The sequence below is a fragment of the Canis lupus genome, chromosome 2 (genome assembly GCF_003254725.2).
Source record: "Canis lupus dingo isolate Sandy chromosome 2, ASM325472v2, whole genome shotgun sequence".
NCBI classification, from domain to species: Eukaryota; Metazoa; Chordata; class Mammalia; order Carnivora; family Canidae; genus Canis; species Canis lupus.
The window spans coordinates 41,251,770-41,274,685 of NC_064244.1; the positions used below are offsets into that span (position 1 = coordinate 41,251,770).

The 22,916-nt window shown below is 38.5% G+C and overlaps 2 protein-coding genes and 1 long non-coding RNA gene across 5 annotated transcripts in view; 2 read left to right on the top strand and 1 right to left on the bottom strand.

The window, feature by feature from the left end:
* DHX29 (DExH-box helicase 29) overlaps nucleotides 1-21,573 on the bottom strand; it is a 48,509-nt gene extending 26,936 nt beyond the window's left edge. For both annotated transcript variants that reach the window (XR_004813975.2, XM_025448000.3), the window contains exons 1-10: nucleotides 21,222-21,573; nucleotides 13,767-13,840; nucleotides 12,452-12,565; nucleotides 11,409-11,538; nucleotides 10,569-10,711; nucleotides 8,681-8,809; nucleotides 4,974-5,100; nucleotides 4,126-4,284; nucleotides 1,507-1,672; nucleotides 1,132-1,255 (exon numbers count right to left, since the gene is read on the bottom strand). Coding sequence is in view for 1 of the 2 variants with exons in the window: in XM_025448000.3 (XP_025303785.1) it covers nucleotides 1,132-1,255; nucleotides 1,507-1,672; nucleotides 4,126-4,284; nucleotides 4,974-5,100; nucleotides 8,681-8,809; nucleotides 10,569-10,711; nucleotides 11,409-11,538; nucleotides 12,452-12,565; nucleotides 13,767-13,840; nucleotides 21,222-21,402 (1,347 nt within the window). In the remaining variant the exon portion in view is untranslated. The remainder of the gene's footprint in view (nucleotides 1-1,131; nucleotides 1,256-1,506; nucleotides 1,673-4,125; nucleotides 4,285-4,973; nucleotides 5,101-8,680; nucleotides 8,810-10,568; nucleotides 10,712-11,408; nucleotides 11,539-12,451; nucleotides 12,566-13,766; nucleotides 13,841-21,221) is intronic.
* Nucleotides 103-5,847, top strand: LOC125753837 (uncharacterized). Its single transcript, XR_007406492.1, has 3 exons — nucleotides 103-170; nucleotides 5,423-5,578; nucleotides 5,664-5,847. It is a non-coding gene; the product is annotated as an uncharacterized LOC125753837 (long non-coding RNA).
* Nucleotides 21,574-21,846: 273 nt separating the features above from the next.
* MTREX (Mtr4 exosome RNA helicase) overlaps nucleotides 21,847-22,916 on the top strand; it is a 102,607-nt gene continuing 101,537 nt past the window's right edge. The window contains exon 1 of one of the 2 annotated variants that reach the window (XM_025448004.3): nucleotides 21,847-21,981. In XM_025448004.3, the coding sequence (XP_025303789.1) occupies nucleotides 21,848-21,981 (134 nt within the window). In that variant the 5' untranslated portion in view covers nucleotide 21,847. The remainder of the gene's footprint in view (nucleotides 21,982-22,916) is intronic. The other variant, XM_049102613.1, reaches the window with a different exon arrangement.

Sequence of the window (22,916 nt, forward strand, 5' to 3'; positions counted from 1 at the left end):
TTATAGATATACTCTGAAGTACACTTTCAGTTAATACATGAAAAGTACTCATTCCTGGAACACAGGTAACTACTAAATACATTTTTATTATTTACTCCTGCAGTGGTGCTATGTAAATATGAAGATGATCCATAAAGCATTTCTGAGAGAAAGCTCCCTCTGAGATGCAGGTATTTAAGATTATTAGTCAAAGTATTTAAAATGAACTACAGTGGAGTCAATCTGAGTTATTCTAATTCTGTGGTATAAAATTATTTCTACAACAGTTTTCTCAATTAAGCTTAACTTATGATACCTTTTTAGCAAAATAAGGGAAATAAAGGCATTAAGAACTTTTACTGCCAGAAACTGGAAAAGAACCTTGCTTAGAGTTCCACTTCAACAAGGTCTAAAATTTCCAGTGGTTCCAATTTCCCATGAAAAAAGATACACACGTTTATTGTAAAAAAAAATGTTGACAATTCAACAATCCAAGAAAATAAGAGCTTCCTTTAGTAATACTTTAATTTTTCCTTAACCTGAGAGCTTACAACCAATATAACCTAAACTGAAAACTGCATTTTCAAAGCAGAGAGAAAATGTAACATTAAAGAGAGATAACATTTAGACATTAAACTGTTTAGAAATTCTCCTTACTTCAACCAATCTCGTACTACTTCTCTTAACCTATAAAATAGCATAGCTTGCAAAAGTGAACCACTGAAACGGTTCAGAGCCTCTGCCCTAAGGACAGAAAAACTGAGCTATGTTTAGGGGTGAGAGAAGTCAAAATTATAAATAAGCAGAAATGAGGATTAATCTGAAGAAGCAGTAAGTAAAAACTGGCACCAAGGGCCATAATTAAAAACTACATTCCATATGCCCATCCAGTTTTTTTTTTTTAAGATTTTATTTATTTATTCATGAGACACACACAGAGAGAGAGAGGCAGAGACACAGGCAGAGGGAGAAGCAGGCTCCATGCAGGGAGCCTGATGCAAAACTCGATCCCGGGACTCCAGGATGATGCCCTGGGCTGAAGGCAGGGTTAAACTGCTGAGCCACCCAGGGATCCCCTGCCCATCCAGTTTTATGTTGGCTACATATAGTCCACAAATGATTTTTGAAACACCTCAGTCTAAAAAGTCTCACCTGCCCTTTCACTAAACGATAAAGAGCTAGAGTTGCTCCCAAGTGCTGAGCTTGCATGCCATCTTCTGTTAAGATTGTAGGGCACACTACCAGTACATCGTCTTCAGACTTGATTACCCTTACCCTGCAAAGAAGCCAAAGAATTTTTAAAATGAAATTAATGAAGTAAAACAAGTCAGAATTCCATTAACATTGAACCTAAGTTTATCTAATTATTTAAATATAATATTTCCACGGAAGACACTGAACCTAGATAATTAATGATCAGCACTATCACCCAGAAATGTGGAATGAGCAAGCTTCCTGAATGTCTACTTAACGCAGAAGAAACAAAGAGATTTTTCTAAGAGTTCATTCACAGTTAGAAAAACATACCTACATTTCCAGTATCTACCTACTGGAACTTTTTCAAAGGAAGGATTTGGACTCTTGGGAAGATTCTTCCTGACCCAATCGATCAGAAATTGTTTGGGAGACTTTCCAGTCCAGCTTCGAGCTGTATAGTCAAAATTTCTTACATCATGAGGTTCTTTCTTTTTCTCTAAAATGACAGACAAAGATTGATGCTTTAAAAATTATCAAGCAATAATGTAGAATCTCTTTTGAATGATGAAAGTCCTCTCATTTTGGGGAAAAGACTTTTAGAAGAGAACAAGTGAAAAAAGGAGAAAAACTTGCTCTTCTACAAGTGGTGTAAAGAAATCCCCTGATTGGATAGAACCACGGAAAATCTGAATTGTTAAACATAAAGTATCCCGAGTAACTTCTTGGGATAGTATGATATGATACTATAGTATGATAGTATGATAGTATCTATGATACTATCCATGTGATGAATTATTTAGAGTACTCTGAACTACCTACCACATAGGAAGGGTAATCTTGGAAAAAAATAAAAATCAGACGTAATTTCTCTGCTTAACAGCTGCCACCACCACAACCACCTTCATTGGCTTCATATTACATCTAAAATAAACTCCAAATTCTCTATGGTCCATCTCTGCCTATCTGTTACCACTCTACCACCATGCTCACTATACTACATCCACAGCTAACTGTGGGAGGGAGGAAAGACAGCTACCTCCCCTACTGCTCTGAGCCTGCCTGGCCTAATACAGTAGCCAACAGCCACAGGACAAACCTGAATTAACTACAATTAAACTTTCAGTTTCTCAGTTGCATTATTCACATTTTAAGCAACCAGTACTCGTATCTAGCTAGTAGCTGCCATATTAGCTAACTCAGATACAGAATATTTCTGTCAGAGTGTTCTGTTGAATTGTCTGCTCTAGATCTTTTCCACATTATTATTATTTTTAAAGATTTTATTTATTTATTCATGAGAGACACAGAGAGAGAGAGAGAGAGACAGAGATATAGGCAGAGGGATAAGCAGGCTCTATGCATGGAGCCCGATGTGGGACTCGATCCCGGGTCTCCAGGATCACATCCTGGGCTGAAGGTGGCGCTAAACCGCTGAGCCATCCGGACTGCCCTCTTTTCCACCTTAGACTGCCAATGTACCATCTCCCTCCTTAGAAGGCCCTTTTATTTTTATTTTTTACTTTTATTTATTTATTCATGAGAAACAGAGAGAGAGAGGCAGAGACAGGCAGAGGGAGAAGCAGGCTCCATGCAGGGAGCCCGACGTGGGACTCCAGGATCATGCCCTGAGCCGAAGGCAGGAGCTTAACCACTGAGCCACCCAGGTGTCCCTAGAAGGCCCTTCCCATCAACATGTCACTGGACTGACACCTAATCATCTGTTGTATCTCAGAGCAAGTCATTAGCCCCCTTATCTCTATCATTAGAAGTCAGTTGTCTTGCTTTGATAGCACACATCACAATTTATAATTAAATACATATGTATATTTGAAGCTTACCTCCCCTATAAGACCATATGCTTGAAGGGGGCCAGGACTAGGTTAATTTGTTAATAACTGTACACAAAGCAATTGACATTATGAACAAAGATTCAATAAATATTTATGAAACAATGTATAATCAAAAAGATTGAAGGGACTCCTGGATAGCTCAGTGATTGAGCGTCTTTCGCTCAGGGTGTGATCCCAGGACCCTGCATCAGGCTCTCCTAGAGGAGCCTGTTTCTTTTTTTTTTTTTTTTGAGGAGCCTGTTTCTCCCTCTACCTATGTCTCTGCCTCTCTGTGTGTCTCTTGTGAATAAATAAATAAAATCTTATAAAAAAACCTGACAATTTAGTATAGGACTTGACTATATTACAAATAAATATAAACTATATCAATAATTTACTTAGCACAAATAAGTGCAAGATTACACACATGGTGGCACGGCAGGACTCATGGTGGCTTAAAAGAGGTACTTTTTTTTTTTTTAAGATTTTGTTTATTTATTTATGAGAGACACAGAGAGAGAGAGAGGCAGAGACACAGGCAGAGGGAGAAGCAGGCTCCATGCAGGGAACCTGATGTGGGACTCGATCCTGGGACTCCAGGATCACGCCCCGGACCCAAGGCAGGCGCTAAACCGCTGAGCCACCCAGGGATCCCCAGAAGTGCTGTTTTGGGTTGAGCCTTGAAGCAAGGGAAAGGTTGGCCAAGTAGGGAGTTAAAAGGATGAGCAAAATCACAAAATAACACATGGCTGTAGTACACAGATGGGTGAATATGGCAGAAAGGCAGATTGTGGCAGAATGCAGTCTTCAATACGATGATAAAGGGCTTGGATCAAGGGTTTTTAACAGGGAACTCACATTCAGATGTGTGTTACAGAAAGAATTCTGGCAGGAATTTGGAGGATGGACTGGAAAGTGATGAGGCTGAAGCAAGATACTGTTAAATTATAAAATGCTATAAAAGTTATCATAATTATTATTTTTCCAAGAAAGTATGTGGAAGCCTAACTTTACTGCCAGCTTATACAGTTTGCTAGAATGCAAAGTAACATCATTTCTCAATTTTATTTTCATTGACATTTTATTACTTACACCATGAAACACTTTCCCTTCATTTTACCTTTCTCTTCCTCAGTAGCAGCTACAGATTTTTCAAATAAGTTAAAGTTCAAAGCCTTTTCCTCTTCTGTGGCTACAGGAGGCTTTTTCCTTTCATTCTGTTGATGTGAAATCTTTATGGCTGGATTGAATACTGGATGGTCTTCTAAAGTTTCCATTTCTACCAAGAAAAAAGATCATGCTTTGTTGTATTTGTTTTTTTATGAGTTTACTTTGCAAAGATGTTTTTTAAAAAAGACAGTATTCCTTCTTTTTCCTTGTAACCAGGTACTCAACACTTCCTACTTAAAATTTGTGCTAGAAGTCGGAGGCAATTTATTTTCACATCACACATTTTAAAGAAATTATTTAACAGAAGTAGAAGGTCTGAAAAAACATCCTTATTAGTAACTAATACTCATGGAATTATATCCACCTGTCCTTCTTGAAGGAGGATGGTATTTTATGATATACATCAGACACTGACAAACTACGGCCTGCCAGTCAAATCTAGCCCCACTACCTGTTTCTTAAGCTAAGAATGATTTTTATATTTTTAACCAGTTGAAAAAAAATAAATATATGATGACATGTGAAAATTATATGAAATTTCCATTTCAGAATCCGTAAAGTTTTATGAAACCACAGCCATTCACTTATGTATTGTTCATGAACTCTGTGACAGCAGAGTTCAGTAACTGTGAGAGAGTCTATATGGCCTGTACAATCTACAATATTTATTTGGCTTGTTACAGAAAGTCTCCCAATCCCATGTATAAACTGTTAGACAAACTAAAAAGAGGCAATCTCCATGCTAGGAAAGCAAAAACGAAAAGACATTTACACATCTAAGAATTTGGAAGTGTTTACCTCTTTGAAATTTCCTTATTTTTTCTTGAGCCTCTTTTTGGCCTTGCTTGTTTTTTTCTAGTTTAAAGGTAGCTGCTTGCTCCTTTGCATCCAGAAGTTTTGCTGCAAGATGCAAGTATCTTTCATTCTGTTCCAAATAAGATGATACAGAAATTTAAAAAAGAACAAAATGAGTTAATCAACTGTCAATGTATTACATCAAAACCTATAATCTTTTGGGGTGCATGGGTGGCTCAGTGGTTAAGTGTCTGCCTTCAGCTCAGGTCGTGATCCCAAGGTCCTGGGATCAAGTCCCGCATTGGACACCCCATAGAACCTGCTTCTCCCTCTGCCTATGTCTCTGCCTCTCTCTCTGTGTCTCTCATAAATAAATACAATCTTAAGAAAAAAACAAAACACCTGTGATCTTTTGATCTTATTCTTTGTTTTTTCTTTTTTTTTTTTTAAAGACTTTATCTATTTATTCATGAGAGACACAGAGAGAGACAGAGACACAGGCAGAGGGAGAAGCAGGCTCTCTGTGAGGAGCCCGATGCAGGACTCAATCACCGATCCTGAGATCACGCCGAGAGCCAAAGGCAGATGCCAACCGCTGAGCCACCCAGGTATCCCTGATCTCATTCTTTGATCCAGCACATCTACTTATAGAAATTTTTCTCAGAGAAATAATACAAAGGTGCAAATTTGCAGGTACATATAAACAATACTGCAGTACTGCCTGAAGAAGAAAAACTGCAAACCAAGTGTGTACCACATCTACAGAAAAAATTAATTGGCTACTAGAAAAAAAATGAGAGAGTAAAAGAATGAGCGTGATCCATATGGAGAACTTCTGTGACATGTTAAATAAAATTTAAAAACTACAGAATAAAAAGTAAATGTGAGTTCATTTCTGTAAAAGGAAAATATCTTATTTTTATGCATTTTATAAATACATGTTTTTAAAGGACTGTATCGGTAATAAGATAATAATACTCATTTGAAAGTTATCTTCCCATAATCTCTTTCTTGTAGAAGAGTCAGGGACATTAAAAAAAAAAAAAGGCCTCTGGGGAAAAGGGAAGTAGTAAAACTTAAGAATCTGACTCTGCTGAGCAAACAGACACAGTTTTTTTTTTTTTTTTTTTAATTTTTATTTATTTATGATAGTCACACAGAGAGAGAGAGAGAGGCAGAGACACAGGCAGAGGGAGAAGCAGGCTCCATGCACCGGGAGCCCGACGTGGGATTCGATCCCGGGTCTCCAGGATCGCGCCCCAGGCCAAAGGCAGGCGACAAACCACGGCACCACCCAGGGATCCCAAACAGACACAGTTTTAAGTTAAACTCAAATTTCTGCTTTTTTCCTTAGATTGATAAGGGACAGGTGAGATGCATCAATGTATGGGGTGGAGAAGATAAGGGCATAATGCTGCTATGAAACAGAACTATAAAGATGAAGGAACAAGAGATAAACTAAGTCTGCACATGCAGCTGAATTCTGGGACCACTCTATGTAGAACACATACAATACAGTGTTACCAGGTAGAAGGGTTAGCTCTCTTCTCTTCGTCACCCAAATGACACTCATTCTTTCAGCAGTCCTACCTCTGCCACTGATAACACCATTGCTCCACCAGCAAATCTGTTTTTGGTTTTGTTAAGCTTTGTATTAGGTAAATCAACAGTTTCTCTGGATTCTTGCTTTAAAGGTTTCTGTTCTTTTCCAATTCAGAGTCTTATTATTTTACACCTGAGGAAGTGCAACAGCTACCAAAACGGCTTCCCTATCCTTTCCAAATCACCTAGAACGCTATTCAATGTTCCAAACCACCTTTACTAAACACTACTAAATCTGACCTACAATATCAAATTCTCCTTATAATTCACCTGCCCCCATGCTTCGGGGATTTTTCATAAGAGGAAAAATCAAATTCATTTTTTAGGCATCAAAATCTTTTGGTGTCAGCTAAACTCACCTGTTTACTCCTACCTGGCAGTACTCATCTACGTTTTATGCTCTGTATAGACTCATTAACTGTCTAACACCCAAAGGCCCCTTACACAATTCCACTTCTGTACCCTGTTCATACTGTCTCACCCATCTGGACCATCTTCCTTTTCCTGCCCATGTGCACTCCCCATCCACCCTTCAAGTTCCACCCTCGGCTTTGCAGGCTTAAGCAAATGCTCCAATCAGAAGAGACCTTGTTTGAACCTCAACACAGACTTGTACTGTCCTAAATTCTTTTTGTTTGTATTAGCTTAATACAGGCACATAGTTAAAAAAAAGCTTATAGGATATAGAAGAGTCTAAAAAAAGAGGTCTCCCTCCCTTTCTAGCACCCCAGTCCTAATCATTAATAATAGCTTCTTGCGAATCTTCCCAGATCTTTTCTGTGCATACGTAGGAATGCAAATAAATGTATTTTTTTCTTTTACACAAGTGGGTTCTGCAACTTCCCTTTTTTCTTTCTAAATCAATTTTACTATGGTATAATTTACATACAATAAAATGCACCCATGTGAGTGTACAAGTAAATGAGTTTGACAAATGTATATATCTGTTTAATCACTATCATAACAAAGATATAAAACATCCTCATCATCCCCAAAAGTTTCCTTTCCTGCCTCTGGATTCAAGCAACCACTGATCTGCCTTTTTTGTCACTACTGAATGATTTTGCATGAATGACTTTTCTAGAATTTAATATAATAATTACACATGTACTCATTTGTGCCTGGCTTCCTTCATTCAAGTATGCTTTAGAGAGTTGCTTGCAGTGTTTGGCTATTAGGAATATAAGGCTGCTATGAAATTTTACATGCAGGTTTTTTTCCCGGACATGTTTTCTTTTTTCTTGAATAAATACGTAGGAATGAAACTGTTAGGTCATTTGTTAAGTGTATGTTTAACTTCATAAGAAAGTGCCAGTTTCCCAAAGTGGATGTACTATTTTACACTCCCAAAATCAATGTCTGAGTGTGCCTGTTGCTCCATGCCCTCCCAATACTTGGTATTACTCAACTCTTTAATCATAGCCATTTTGATAAATATAAAATAGTATCTCATTATAAGTTTTGTTTTCATTTCTCTGACGACTAATGATCTTGAAATTATTTTTACATGTTTACTGGCCATCCATGCATCTGTTTTCATAAAGTGTCTGTTGTCCTTTTAAAACATCTTTATAAAAAAAAAAAAAAAAAAAAAAAAAATCTTTATAATTTCTAGACAGAACTCTTCTGTCAGACATAGATATTGTAATATTTTCTTCCTACAATGTTTCCATTTAACCTTACATTTTTAGTTTCTCTTATGATACCTAGGTTTTTTTCTTACCAGTCCACAGATATCCTCTGTAAAGAAATGTGCCTTTTATTATGCAAGGAATTTAGCATACTCCCTCCCTACAAATGATAATCATTTAAAAATATTTGATGATTACCTCTTTAAACACGGGAGGACTATAAGTAACAGCTACTGAGCAGTTATTCTGTGCCATTGCTATTTTGCTATTTATAAGTTTTATTTTGTTTTATCTTCATATCAACTCCTAGAGGTCGGTCTTTCTTTCTTTCTTTCTTTCTTTCTTTCTTTCTTTCTTTCTTTCTTTCTTTTAGGTAGGTATTTCTTTAATTACAAAGGTGAAAACTAAGTCACAGAAAAGTTAAATATGTTGCCTATGACTATCCAGCTAGAAGCCTAATACAAATTTCTAACTCACAGGGTCAAATTTTTCCTCCTCTTCTAAACTTTTAGAATTCTCACTCTTTTCTTCTTCATTCTGCTGTTCAGCATACCGCAAGATCCATTCTTTCATATTTACTTCCAAATTTTTTTCTTCCTTTTTGGGCTGAAAGGAAAAACAAATAACTGAAAAAACCAAAGTTAGAAAAAGGTGTCAAACTATCATTAAGTGTCCTTGTTTTACTATTTTTTTCTTACACTCATAAACAGGAGACAAATAAGCTTCAATAATATTACATACTGTTCTACGAAGGACAAATGAATTCAACATTACTTTAAGAAGCCCAAACCTGCAAAATCCAAAAAATATGTTTATATAAAGAAGCAAAAAAAGAAAAGAATGGTTAAACAGTAGCGTTATGCCTTTAAAACAGTGGTTTTCTGGCAATTATGCTGTCCAGATTTTTGTTTTTGTTTTTAGGCTTTACCGAGGTATAACTGATATATTTAAAAAGTGTACATATTTATTTATTTATTTTGTCTTTTTAAAAAGATTTTTTACTTATTCATGAGAGACACAGAGAGAGAGAGAGAGGCAGAGACACATGCAGAGGGAGAAGCAGGCTTCATGCAGGGAGCCTGACATGGGACTCAATCCCAGGACTCCAGGATCACACAGAGCCTAAGGCAGATGCTCAACCACTAAGCCATCCAGGCGTCCCAAAATTGTACATATTTAATGTGCATATTAATATATCAATTATATACTAGTTTATCGTAACGTATATTTAAGCTTATCATTTTGATGAGTTTGGACATATGCATACACTCGTGATCACTACAATCAAGGCACTAAACTTATCCATCAACTCCAAACCCCTGTTCTTTTGTTCATGTGTGTTGGTGGGAGTGAAGAGTGGTGGCTGTAGTAAAAACACTTAACATGTCATCGATCCTCTGAATATATTTTACAGTGTACAAATTTTTTTTTAAAGATTTTATTTATTTATTCACGAGAGACACAGAGAGAGAGAGGCAGAGACATAGGCAGAGGGAGAAGCAGGCTCCATGCAGGAAGCCCAATGTGGGACTTGATCCCAAGAGCCTGGGATCATGCCCTGAGTCCAAGGACAGATGCTCAACCACTGAGCCACCCAGGCATCCCTAAAGTGCACAATATTGTATTAACTATAGGCATTATGTTACACAGATCTCTAGAACTTATTCATCTTGTGTAAATGAAACTTTTAACAATTAGACATTTCCCCACTTCCCCCTCTCCTCCCTTCACAGTAAATACCATTCTATTCTCTTCTATGAATTTGACTATTTTGGATACGTTGCATAAGTGAAATCATGTAGTATCTATCTTTCTATGACTGGCTTATTTCACTTAGCATAATGTTCTCCAGGTTTAACCACGTTCACAGAGGTTTTATGATATGCAGATTATTTAAGTGTAATGCCCTAGTGAAGTACACCTTCTAGTAGTCATGCCTTTCTGTAATCCCCTTCCACATGTATTTTGGAATTGGCCACGTGGAAAGAGGAATGCCTGGCTAGCCCCCTAGCTGAGGCACTAGTCCTATGAGTAAAGAAACCATTTTGGATATTCCAGCCTAAGAAGATAACTTATGGAATAGAAGGACTAACCAACTGAGCCCAGTCCAGACTACAGAATCTAAAGAAGTTAATTGCTGGTTTAAGCCACTATATATTTGGGTGTTTTGTTATGCAGCAAAACATTACTAAAACAGTGACAGAGAAGCCTGGCAAACCAATGAATTATTTTCAATAAGCAAAAATCTTTTTTTTTTTTTTCAATAAGCAAAAATCTTATGGCAACCTAGTATTTCTACTCATGAACTGTTACATGTGCTTCATTCTGATTTCATACAACTTCAAATGTTTAATTTTTAAATTACCTTAATCTTAGTATCTTCTTGTTTTTTGGTTTTAGATTGCAATGGAGGGGAAACAGTGGCTGGTATTTGAGGAGACTGGAATTTTGGCCTACTTTTAGGTTGCTGTTCTTCAAATTCTTGACTGAATCCTTCAGGAAGTGCATCTTAAAAATCAGAATAAAAAACATGCATATGATACATAAAACAAGCATCTGCATTCATTAAACATACACATCAACCTTGCCTAGACAAACAGCACCTTTCTTTCTTCCATCCCTCATCACCTAAGAATAGAAATCCTATGATGAACCTGGCTTTACTGTCAAAGTAGGAATGGGAACACTCATCAGATAGCTAGCCCACCTCTTTTTGGCCATTTATTTCATACTCAATGTGTTAGGCTTCTAAATTTTCATAAAACGATTTGAACCTTTCCCAACTCTTTGGTTGCCTGTCATTGTATATGGCAGGATCCTTACTCAGTCGTTTGCACTCCAGCTTCTTGCCAAAGATTACAACCCTCATTAAATCAAATTTATCCAAAGCCAGGTGGCCCAAATTTCTGAACCCAAACCAGCCAGATAAGTTATAGGCAGGCAAACTTTGAAAATTTGTTGTATTAATTGCCTTGTAAGATGATTACTGACAACTGAAAGTAAGCACAAAATATAATTTCTTCTTGCATGGACTACAACCTCTGAAAATACACTGTAAAGAATGAAAAAGGGTGAGAACATTTGCAAAATAAGTAATTATAACACAATGAAAACATTTTAAAACTTGATACAAATGTCACAAATGCTGAAATTATTTCAAAAGGGTTCTAGAAACTGTTAAGAATTTTATGACGATACTACTTACCATCTGAAAGATTTAAACAGAGCCAATCCAAGGCAGAATGGAGATCACCTCCTTGTAAGAGTGTGTTAGTCATGGCATCTTCAATGTCCTTAGTCTTAAATGAAAAAGCTTGTAAAGCCATGTATAAATCCTATGAAAGCGAAATGGAAAAAGGCATTCTATTTTCTCTTTTATTATTAATTTTATTCTCCCACTCATTTTAAACCAGAAACTCTGATACAAATTTTACTTTAAATCTTTTCCCCCCTTCTAGTTAGAAGAGTTAAATATGCTCACCAAATGGAGAATTTGACAACTATGGATAAATTAAAAAAGGACTTGGAGACATTGCTCATATTCTAACTACCCAAAGGTATTGTTTGCAATGTAGTATGTTTCCTTTCATTCATTTTTCTATGACTTTGTAAAAACAAATTTTACTTAATACTGTAACAAGCATCATCCCAAGTTATTAGAAACTCATCACTTTTAATAGTTACATAATATTCCATTGGGTAGACATATCATAGTCTAATTATACATTTTCCTATTTGTGACCACTTAGGATGTTTTCTCTTTTTATTGTAAGTAGTGCGCTTCAATGAACATGTTCATACATAAAGTAAAGCATCTTAATGTACTTTCTAAAGCATGATCTTTAGAGCTGGGCAGAACTGGATTCCAATTCAGACTCTGCTTACTCTGCTACTTGCTAACAATCTCCGGTTATAGGGTCCTAATCTTTCCACGCCCAAATTTCTTCATTTGAAAAATAAGACAAAGTACCTTCTGGTATTGACTATGCCAGATACGATGTAAGCAAAATTGCCCACTACAGAGTCTAATATAATTTGGGGAATGCAATTGAGTTTTCATATCACCATTTTAATGTGTACACTTGTATCCGGCACAATTCCTTCTCTATTCTTGCTGACAGAAATGATCTACACAAAATCTCAATGGAAATTGAAAAAAGTCATTTTATCTCACCACTTTATGTGTGGAGAGGTCTTAAAAATGCTCCACTAAAAATAAGATACTTAAAAAAAAAGTTTGCAAAATACCTGTAATTTTTTGGCAGTCAGTCTTCCAGAAATCACTCCCTTGTCATTATTTTGCTTTTTATGTTCATTTATCACTCCAATAATTCTTTGCTCTAGTTTGTGATTAATTACTACCTGTTGAAGCCAAAAAGGTCATATCAATTAGAATCTAAATTATTAAGCAATATTTAACAATTAATTAGAAAAAAATACAATTTTCTATATCTCTACCAATGAATCCAAGAATTTCAGTGAAAATCAGGTAAATAATTATTGTAGTTTAGACTACCATTCATTAGACCATATCTGTACCATATATTTAAGAAAAAATGTGACATGGAAAAAAGCAACATGGCAAGAAAAAAATCCTCTTAAAACCCCTCTTAAACCTGTAGGTCTCAAGATATTGTCCTTGGATTGCTTTCGTAAAGACCAATTCTTAAGTTTGAGCCTAAGCAAGCTGAATCCTTGGGAATGGAGTCCAGAAATCTGTTTAATGTAAACCACCCCAAGCACACAGCTTGAAAAAAAAAATGGATGCTACACTAAAAAAAAGAACTATGAAGTAAAAGTAAAAACTATATAAATAGTAATAATTAGATCACACAAATTCTTTTGGCTTCCAGGGTTTGATTCCTGCTTTTCTATTAGCCATTTTGTCTTCCATATTTTTGTTCCGTATGTTCTTTCCATATTTTTAACCTAGAACACATAAACATCTACCAACAAAGATACCTTCTCTTTACATCTTTATTGAATGCCTACTATGAGCTATGCTCAAAAATATAATTCAGGAATTCAGTCTAGCAGAGGAACCTATATAAAAAGATAAACTACAAGCCAGTGCAGCAATTATTTAAAAAGATACATGAAAATAATATGGAACCAGTAGGAAAATTGCTGAGTTATGAAGGACTTCCTAGAGGTTCCAGAAGAGACAAATGGAGAAGGGGGAAGTAGGTCTTTTAAAGCAGAGAGGCCACTGACAAAAGCCTGGAGTCATAAATCATGCGTGATTTGGAGGAACAATGAGATTTAAAGTAAAATTTGAAGTGGAGAAGAATAACGGAGAGGAAGCTGGAAATGTATACTAAATCAGGTCTGAAAGGATGCATACACTATCCTTAGACATTTGGATCTTATCCAGATCTTCCTTAATTTTTTATGATGTTCAACATATGTGTTATGATTTACTTCTATTTAGTACAGATCAGCAATTAATTTAACTATTACAAAAATTTTAAATACTTCATAATTCTTATGCTTAAGAATAAATCTTTTTTTTCCCCTTTTCAAAGAGAACATTTCTTGAAATGACTCAAAACTCAGTACTCACTTTCAAAATAGATTTATCCAGATTAGCAGGACTGCCAGAATCATTTGCAGAATTAAAACTATAAATTTTCGGACCTGTATGTAACAGACAATAAGTAGTCAAGGCAATTTGGTCATTAATAGCTATTACATTATTTTAATTTTCCTCTAAAAATTGCTAAACATTAAATATTTTATTTCAGCCCTTTTCCCCACTTCACCAAATAATCTACAAAGTAGCAATATGACCTCTAGTTTTCAAAAACATTTTACCAATTAGCATCCTCTAAGTTAATCAGTTACTTCCAAAGAGCAAAGGCCTGTACATTTTTAAAATGAAATCTATCTTCATATTTTACAATCAGATGCTTTTCTGCCTGGCACTTGGCTGAAGTAAGACCTCTCAAAGGATATTAGAATCCTGGCGGAGAAGATGGTTGGCAGTTCCTATCATCTCCTACTGATAGTGTCCAAGGTTGCTGTATTAGTTCCCTAAGACAAATTACCACAATCTTGGTTGGCCAATTATAGTAGAAATCTCTCTCACAATTCTGGAGGCCAGAACTCCAAAGTCAAGTTGTCATACTCCCTGCAAGCTCTAGACAAGAATCCTTTCTCGCCTCTTCTTGATTCTGGTGATCCCGGGAGTTGCTTGCCTTGTCTGCCTGCCTCCTTTTTTACACATAGCCTTATCTCCTGTGTGTCTGTGTCCCAATATCCCTCTTTTCTCTGATACTAGTCATTGGATAATTTCATATCAAGATCCTTGACTAATTATATCTATAAAGACCTTATTTCCAAATAAGGTCACGTCCTGAGGTTCCAGGTACAAATGAACTTTGGGTGGGGAGGCAACATGACACTACTCAACCCACTACAGATGTTAATTCTATTCCAACCAAAAGAAATGCTATGCATATCACTAGCTCCCTACCAATGAACAACCAAGGAATAAATAGTATTTTCAAACCTTTGGTCTCATGATCCCCTCACTCTCTTAAAAATCAGTGACAAGGACAAACATTATATGGTCTCATTCATTTGGGGAATATAAATAATAGTGAAAGGGAATAAAGGGGAAAGGAGAAAAAATAAGCGGGAAATATCAGAAAGGGAGACAGAACTTGGAAGACTCCTAACTCTGGGAAACGAACTAGGGGTGGTGGAAGGGGAGGAGGGCGGGGGGTGGGGGTGACTGGATGGTGGGCACTTGACGGGATGAGCACTGGGTGTTATTCTGTATGTTGGCAAATTGAACACCAATAAAAAATAAATTTATTATTAGAAAAAAAAAAAAATCAGTGACAAGGGCAGCCTGCATGGATAGAGTCCCAGGTCAGGCTCCCTGCATGGAGCCTGCTTCTCCCTCTCCTTGTGTCTCTGCCTCTCTCTCTTTCTCTCTCTCTCTCTCTCTCTGTGTCTCTCATGAATAAATAAAATCCTTAAAAAGTTTTTTAAAAATTTCCAAATTGTTTAAAAAAAAAATCAGTGATGATCCCAAAATACTTTTTGTTCACGTGAATTATAACACTGATATAGACCATATTGTAAATAAAAAGGAAAAAAATTTAAATATTCATCAATTCATAAAAATGACAAACCCATGACAAGTTAATATAAACACTTTTTATGAAAAAAAAAAAAGGCACAGTATGGTTAATTTCCTTATCTTTTAGCATTAAACTTTAATCCTAGTAACCTTGCTCATATCAATAGTCATAAATTAGAGCACATTTTCAATAGTCCTTAGCCATTTCTGTGAGGTCTCATCAAATGCTGTAAACCTGTTCACAAATTTAGCATATTGGGGATCCCTGGGTGGCACAGCGGTTTGGCGCCTGCCTTTGGCCCAGGGCGCAATCCTGGAGACCCGGGATCGAATCCCACGTCGGGCTTCCGGTGCATGGAGCCTGCTTCTCCCTCTGCCTGTGTCTCTGCCTCTCTCTCTCTCTCACTGTGTGCCTATCATAAATAAATAAAAAATTAAAAAAAAATTAAAAAAAAACAAATTTAGCATATTAATGAGAGTTTACAAGTCCCCAAATCATTAAAGGGATCCAATTATTACCGTTTTGGAAAAGGTACAGGTGTATGAGTTTTTTTAACCAAGACTACACTGAGAAGTTGTTCCAGGTTGATGTGTTATTGATAGAGGTGAAATAGTAAATTCTTTTATTTTTTGTTGTTGTTAGTAAAGACTGAAGTAAGTAAGAAGCTCTGAAGATTGCGGTAAGCTCTCATTTGTTTCCTCCAACCGATCTACCTAAGACATCCAGTCACATCATTTCCTTGAAGTCAGCTTATGCTGTGAACTTCCAGAGGGCAAATAAAAGAAAAGCTGAGTTCCCAGAAAATCAGGAGAATGTACATAAATACTGCTGCACATTGGGGGTCAAAAACAGTCCCTAAAAGTAGGTATGTTTTCATTTTACACAATATGCTGAGGAAATGAAACAATGAGATCTTGCTACAGAGATATTACAAATTAAATCAAGTAAACCAGAAAGGCCCTTTCTATTTCAAATTCTTCTCAATACATATTCAAACAGCAAAATTCGAAGCTTTTTATGAGGTATTACCTACTATGAATATCTATTATTGTCCCTGGAGGAATGCAGAGGCTATTAAAAAGACTGTGCTTACTCAATTCCCTGAAACTGTTCTAATTTTCCATTTGGTGCTTTTTTGGTATCTTTTCCTGTCAGCTGCCAACTTTCAGAATGTCAATCTAACAGCTCCCTACCACCATATTCAAATGTGTCTCTTATGAGTAAATAAATAAAATCTTAAAAACAAAAACAAAAACGTGTTACTTAGGAAAAATTGAAGGCACCAAAAAAACCCAGATATTCAAATTTATAAATTGGTAAGCCTATTTTCAAATGCAATTCTTTTTTTTTTTTTTTTTTAAGATTTTATTTATTTATTGAGAGACGGGGGGGAGAGAGAGAGGCACAGAGACACAGGCAGAGGGAGAAGCAGGCTCCATGCAGAGAGCCTGACGTGGGACTCGATCCCAGGACTCCAGATCAGGCCCTGGGCTGAAGGCGGCACTAAACCGCTGAGCCACCCCTGCCGCCCTCAAGTGCAATTCTAAGTCAATGGGCCATGGTATAAAGATGGTTCCCATTCTTTTGCCAAATAACGTGCACATGATTTATGAAAGTTACTTTCCTTGCTGCTTAAAGACCCATGACTTTGGGTCTTCCCATAAACTGTGGTATTCTGTTTCACACAGAGGGAATTACTGGAAATCTACTGCAAGTAAGGATGTTAGTGTATAGTATCTCCAAGGCAAACGTATTATGGATTTCAAATTTATAAATGATATTTCACAGAGCACAATACGTTATTCTCAAAAATAATTACACTAAAGTTGAAGCACAGAAAAAGTGATTTCTTCAAGATGACTCAGCTAATAAAAAACAAGCATCAGCCAAAAATCAATTTCTTGTTGCCCAGTACTTTCATAACATATTCCTTTTATAATACATTGCACTTGATTTTAATGACCCACTATCACTAATACGTTCACTTTGAGTAGCTAGTGCTGGTGACAGGTGCACTGAGGCACTCTGGTTTCTTTCTGAACAAAAGTATACATCTGCAAGGGGATGTGAACCAGCCAAGGGACCTAAACAGGGATAAATAAGACCCAGTCCTTGTCTTCATGGGGTAATTAAATACCTAATTATCCAAATAAGCTCTGAAAGGGAAGTACAGGGTATCCAGAGGATAAACTGCTACAACCTGAGTAGTCAGGTTCTGTGACGAAGTTCATATTGCCATAATCACCTGACTAATATGACCCTTTAAAAATGTAAACTAGCTAAGGTCTCTCCTACATTTAACACCAACACTAGCCCCCTTGTTCTACACATTTCTTCCTGTTTTCTTTTAACATGTCATGCTTGTTCCCATCTTAGGGCCTTTGCCGTTTTCCCCTCGACCTCAAACATTCTGTCTCCAGATCTTCTAATAGCTGGATATTTCAAATCATCTCAGCATAGAAGTTTCCTCAGGGAAGCTTTCTCTGTTCTCAGCCAAAACAGACTGCCACCCAATTTATTCTTTACCAAGTCACTGTTTTCTGCCCGTTGTTGTACTTTTTGTTTTATTTGGATGACCTTGAAAAATATTTATCATGGTTTTTATGAGTTCACTCATGACATTATTCCGCTAGTTTTCTTTACCTCTTAGGATTTCACCTGCTAGGTTTAAGGATTTTCAAACATACAAGCCTGCCAGTCTCCCTCCCAAGCAGTTCATGCGGTATCTCCAGTGCCTAAAATCTTGCCTGGCACACAGCAACAATTCAAAAGTTATTTGATGAACAAATAAAATAAAGAAACAGGAGTGGGAGAATACTGAGAATTGTGCCAAGAGTCATTTCATGGCAGCAGTGATTTTCTACCTCTAGACAACAATTTTGAGAGGGTAATGCTATTACAATTCCTTAAACTTTTGAAAAGATAAGAGATGAAATGGACTAGAACAATTACACTTAAATCAGCAACTACAAGTTCAGAAATCATGTTTTTTTCTCCAAACTAGGCCTATCATATGGTATATATAAACACCCCCCCCAAAAAAGAAAAATCATGGCAATCTGTGGATTTATTTTATATATACTCTCTATATATTAACTTAGTTATGAAATATTTCCTACAAATTTAAGATAACCTCATTTTCTCTCTCTTGATTTCTTAGCCTTAAAATTCTTCTGAATTTCTTACCCAAAATTTTTTTTGCAAGACTATATGCACAGCACTAGAGCAGATACTAAAGATTATTAATACGTATCCATGAAACAGTCCCTACCTCCTAAAATTCAGTAGGATTTGCCTCACACACAATTGGTAACGACCTAAATGTCAAAAGGAATGATTCAAATAATAATGATAAATGAGCTGGGGATACAGAAGAATTTAAAAAGTAGTTGACATATGTGGGATGAATGTTACATGATTTTGGAAGACACTGTTTAGGACTGATGGGATTCCAGTAAGAGAAAATGGCAAGAATACAGGTGGAAGAAAGTCAATAGTGCATTTGGAACAATGAAAATACCTCAGATTTGCTATAGCTGAATACAGGAATTGGTGAAAAGGCTGGAAAAAGGGCCTTAGATGCTAGGTGAATGGTTTGGACTTTATCACTTTATCAGTGAAGATGCTGTAGAAGAAACTGAGAAGTGCTATAAACAAAGAGCATTTTTCCAAGATTAATCCAATGCTTGAATGCAGGACAAACTAAAGGAAGAAAAATAAGAGTTGGGGAGACCCATCAGAAGGCTTTGTTGGTACTCCAAGAATTCATGAGTGCCTAGATTAAGGTGTGATCAACACAGAAGAAAAGCAAAAATGGTGTATATGGAAGATGAATAAGTGAAGAATGAATGAAGCTTGGAAACAGATTAGATGTGAGGAAAAAAGGAAGGCATTAAAAGTAACTATTGACATTAGAGAAAGAGGAAATATGGAAGAAAAAAAAAAAAGAAACAAATTATAGAAGCTAGCCTGGAGAGAAAAGTAGTTTAGTATTAGGTGAGTTAAATTTCAGAGGCTTGGGCAGCCCCGGTGGCGCAGCGGTTTAGCGCTGCCTGCAGCCCAGGGTGTGATCCTGGAGACCCGGGGTTGGGTGCCGCATCGGGCTCCTTGCATGGAGCCTGCTTATCCCTCTGCCTGTGTCTCTGCCTCTCTCTCTGTGTTTGTGTGTGTTTCTCATGAATAAATAAATAAATAAAATCTTAAAAAAATGTCAGAGGCTTGCCAAAAGGTCCAAGTACATACAAAAAATATAAAAATGGCTGACTTGAGATGAGAACAGTCACCAGGCCTGGACAGATTGAGGAGTCATCCACAGAGGACAAGACAATTAATAATGGAAGTACTCTCTTAGAAGGACTATCCAGAGAGAACTCTACTAGCACAGATTAACACCTTTGGTGAGGGTCACATTTTGGAGCAAGGAGAATGAGAAGTCAAAACTGAGGGCAGGCCGGGTTTTTGTACCACCTTCAGCCCAGGGCGTGATCCTGGAGACCTGGGATGGAGTCCCACATCCGGCTCCCTGCATGGAGCCTGCTTCTCCCTCTGTCTGTGTCTCTGCCTCTCTCATCAATAAATAAGTAAAATCTTAAGAAAAATGATAACAAATGATTATTAGAGAGTTGAAAGAATTCAGAAAAATGCCAGGAAAAGACAAAGAACACAAAAGAGGCTGACTGAGAGTAAAAGTGACATAGAATAATTGTCCAAGAGAAATTCTATGTAACCATATTATAGGCATTATAACATTGTAGTTAAAATGCTGTAATAAATTGTAGGGCAAAGAATTAGTTATCCACTTTCAAGGTGACAGTTGAAGGAAGGACTTCTTCAGTCTCATCCTCTTCGGCAACGCTTACATTCCATGAGTACCTCAAAGCCCCACCAGAGCTCCTTCCTCACTCAAGATCTTGGCATGTGGAGTTCCTTAAGTTGGCCAAGAATACTACGTCCCCCATTCTTTACACCTATTAGTCCTCCTGATCTCACTTTAACTGTCACTTTCTCAAACAGACATTGTATGACTCCTCCTCCTCCCTAGTAAAAATTAGGCTACTTAAATTCTCTTCTTTAGCTTTTCTTTGTGGCACTTTATAAGTATTAAGCCATGTTGGTGTAATTACTTAATGCCTGTGTCCGCCATTAGGCTAGCAACGTCCATAAAAGATGATGTGTCTATACTGCTCATTCCACCCCTAACACCATGAAAGATACAGAGATGTTCAATAAATATGTCTTGGACGAATATTTTAGTAAGAACTACAAGCAAACAAGAGTAAGCAGAACAAAACAGGACACCTGTTCATCTTTTGGAATCGGCTGTAATACATGGGGCCTGCTCATCTATAGCTGGAATCAGCAATCTCTGTGTTATCAAACCAAACTGCACAGTAAGCCAAAACAGCATGGTTATGGTAAAGACTGGAGATAATTCCACAATACGTTATACCCATACTCGGTGCGTAAGTACTGAAATTCTTACTGATTTTTCCATAACACATGAAACCACGACAACCTGGCTGAAAATGAAATGAAGAGCACGTTACGAAAACGGGTCTGGCTGCAGAAGGTTAGGAACTGCACACCCTTACGCTCTGCATCAGCCTAAGTAGTTCAGATGATGGCTCAGGAGATTCCTGCTGAAATGGGAGCAAATGCAATTTTTATTCTGTTCTCGGAAGAAGAAAGAGCGGGGGTTAGGTGGGAGTCGCCAGGCTGCACCAGGGGTACGGTCTTAACTCGGGAGGCCCCAACGTATTACACTGATCTAGGACAAGGCCACCAGGTGGGGAACTAGCAGCGCCAGGTGTGGGAGAGGGAAATTTTGAGACCTTAAGGTCTACCCAGGTCGCGCTGGCTTCTCCGTCGGAAACAGCGGCAGCCGCTGGGGGTGGAAAGCCCGCGCGCGGCTCTGGGACTGCTCGTACCTTGCTTGACTCTGGGCTCCCGGGTGCCGGCGGCAGCTGCGGGGGGCGGCCTGGCCACAGGCTTCTTGTTTGGGGCCTCCCCGGGAGCACCAGCTTCGGCAGATTTGGCTCTGGAAGCAGACACGGCGGCCCGGACCGCCGCGGCCCCCGGCGCCTTGTGTTTCTTGTTCTTGCCGCCCATGTCGCAGCTGTGGCAGAGTGCCCCCTCGGTGCAGCTCCCGGAACCGCCGCAGCACCGCCTCCCGGAGCGCTCTTCACATTCCCCGGGTCCCACGCCGCCACCCAGCGTCCTCCATCCGGGCTTCTCGGGCCTGGGCGACTGCTGCCCTGCAATTGGTCCGACTCGCCGAAGTCCCGCCCCCTCCCCGCCCTCTAGGTGCCCGCGACGTGCCTGACCTTTTCCCCCCACGCTCCCTCTCTGAGTCAGGCCACCGGCTCCCGGGTAGTGGTCGGAAAGGAAAACTCGGAAGAGAAGAAGTCAGGGAAGAATCCCGAGGGGTGGGGTTGTGTGACTAGACTATTTTTGTCTTCTAAGGGCCACAGCCGAGGCCGCCCGCGGCGTCACTGTCGGTGCGCTCGCAGAGCATTGTGGGTAGGAGGGAGATTCGGTCTCTCAGCTCCGAAAGATGGCGGACGCCTTCGGGGATGAACTCTTCAGCGTGTTCGAGGACGACTCGACCACCGCGTCCGGAACTAAAAAAGACAAGGAGAAAGACAAGGGGAAATGGAAGGGGCCGCCGGGATCTGCGGAAAAGGGCGGGTAAGGAAGGTGTCAGAAGGTGTTTGGTTTTTTTCTTTTTTTTCTCTCAGTGCCGAGGGGGAGAACATACGACGTTCTTGTGTAGAGCAGGAGCAAGTGCAGTGTTACCTCGGTGGCATCGGGCAGTGAAGGGGTTTGGGGTAAATGTTGAAGGGAAGGCAGAGTGTTGGCTTGGTGAGTCAGGATTTTGGCCTTCTCCAGTGTCTGCAGGCAGCGTGAGCTCCTGCCACTGCCAATTCCTTGACGCCTAGGTTGCTGACTCTACCTGGGTGCGCGCCGTGGGGTCCGGAGGGGGCGGTGAGGTGCCCCACGATACCTGCCGCAGCCTTTAATAAAGATGAGACTAGGGGCAGCCCGGGTGGCTCAGCGGTTTAGCGCCGCCTTCAGCCCAGGGCGTGATCCTGGAGACCCGGGATCGAGTCCCACGTCGGGCTCCCTGCGTGGAGCCTGCTTCTCCCCCTGCCTGGGTCTCCGCCTCTCGCTCTGTGTCTCTCATGAATAAATAAATAAATAAAATCTTAAAAAAAAAATGAGACTAATGACCAGTTCAGTAAAGGGTTAAGAAGCTTAGAAAACGTGACTCGGACGACTTGGCCCTGGCAGAATAGCAACAGGAGCAGGGAGAGGAATTTAATCTCCAAGCTTTCGGGGTTTTTTTGCCCATAAATAGAACCTGAGAGTGCCTACTACTAGGATTGTGAGGATGAAGTGAGATAATATATAAAGCACCTAAGGGTGCTTAGCACGTAATTCATTCTCAAAAGCTGGCTGTCGTTGAGTTTACTAAGAAAATTTTTACAACTTGTTAGCTTGTAAACATATGTATAGACTGATTAATAAAGTGTACGGAATTGGTTATAGTAGACTAAGGAAAAGTTAATACTTGAATTAAAATGAGATGGTTCATGGTTATCAACAACATTTAATGTTGACTG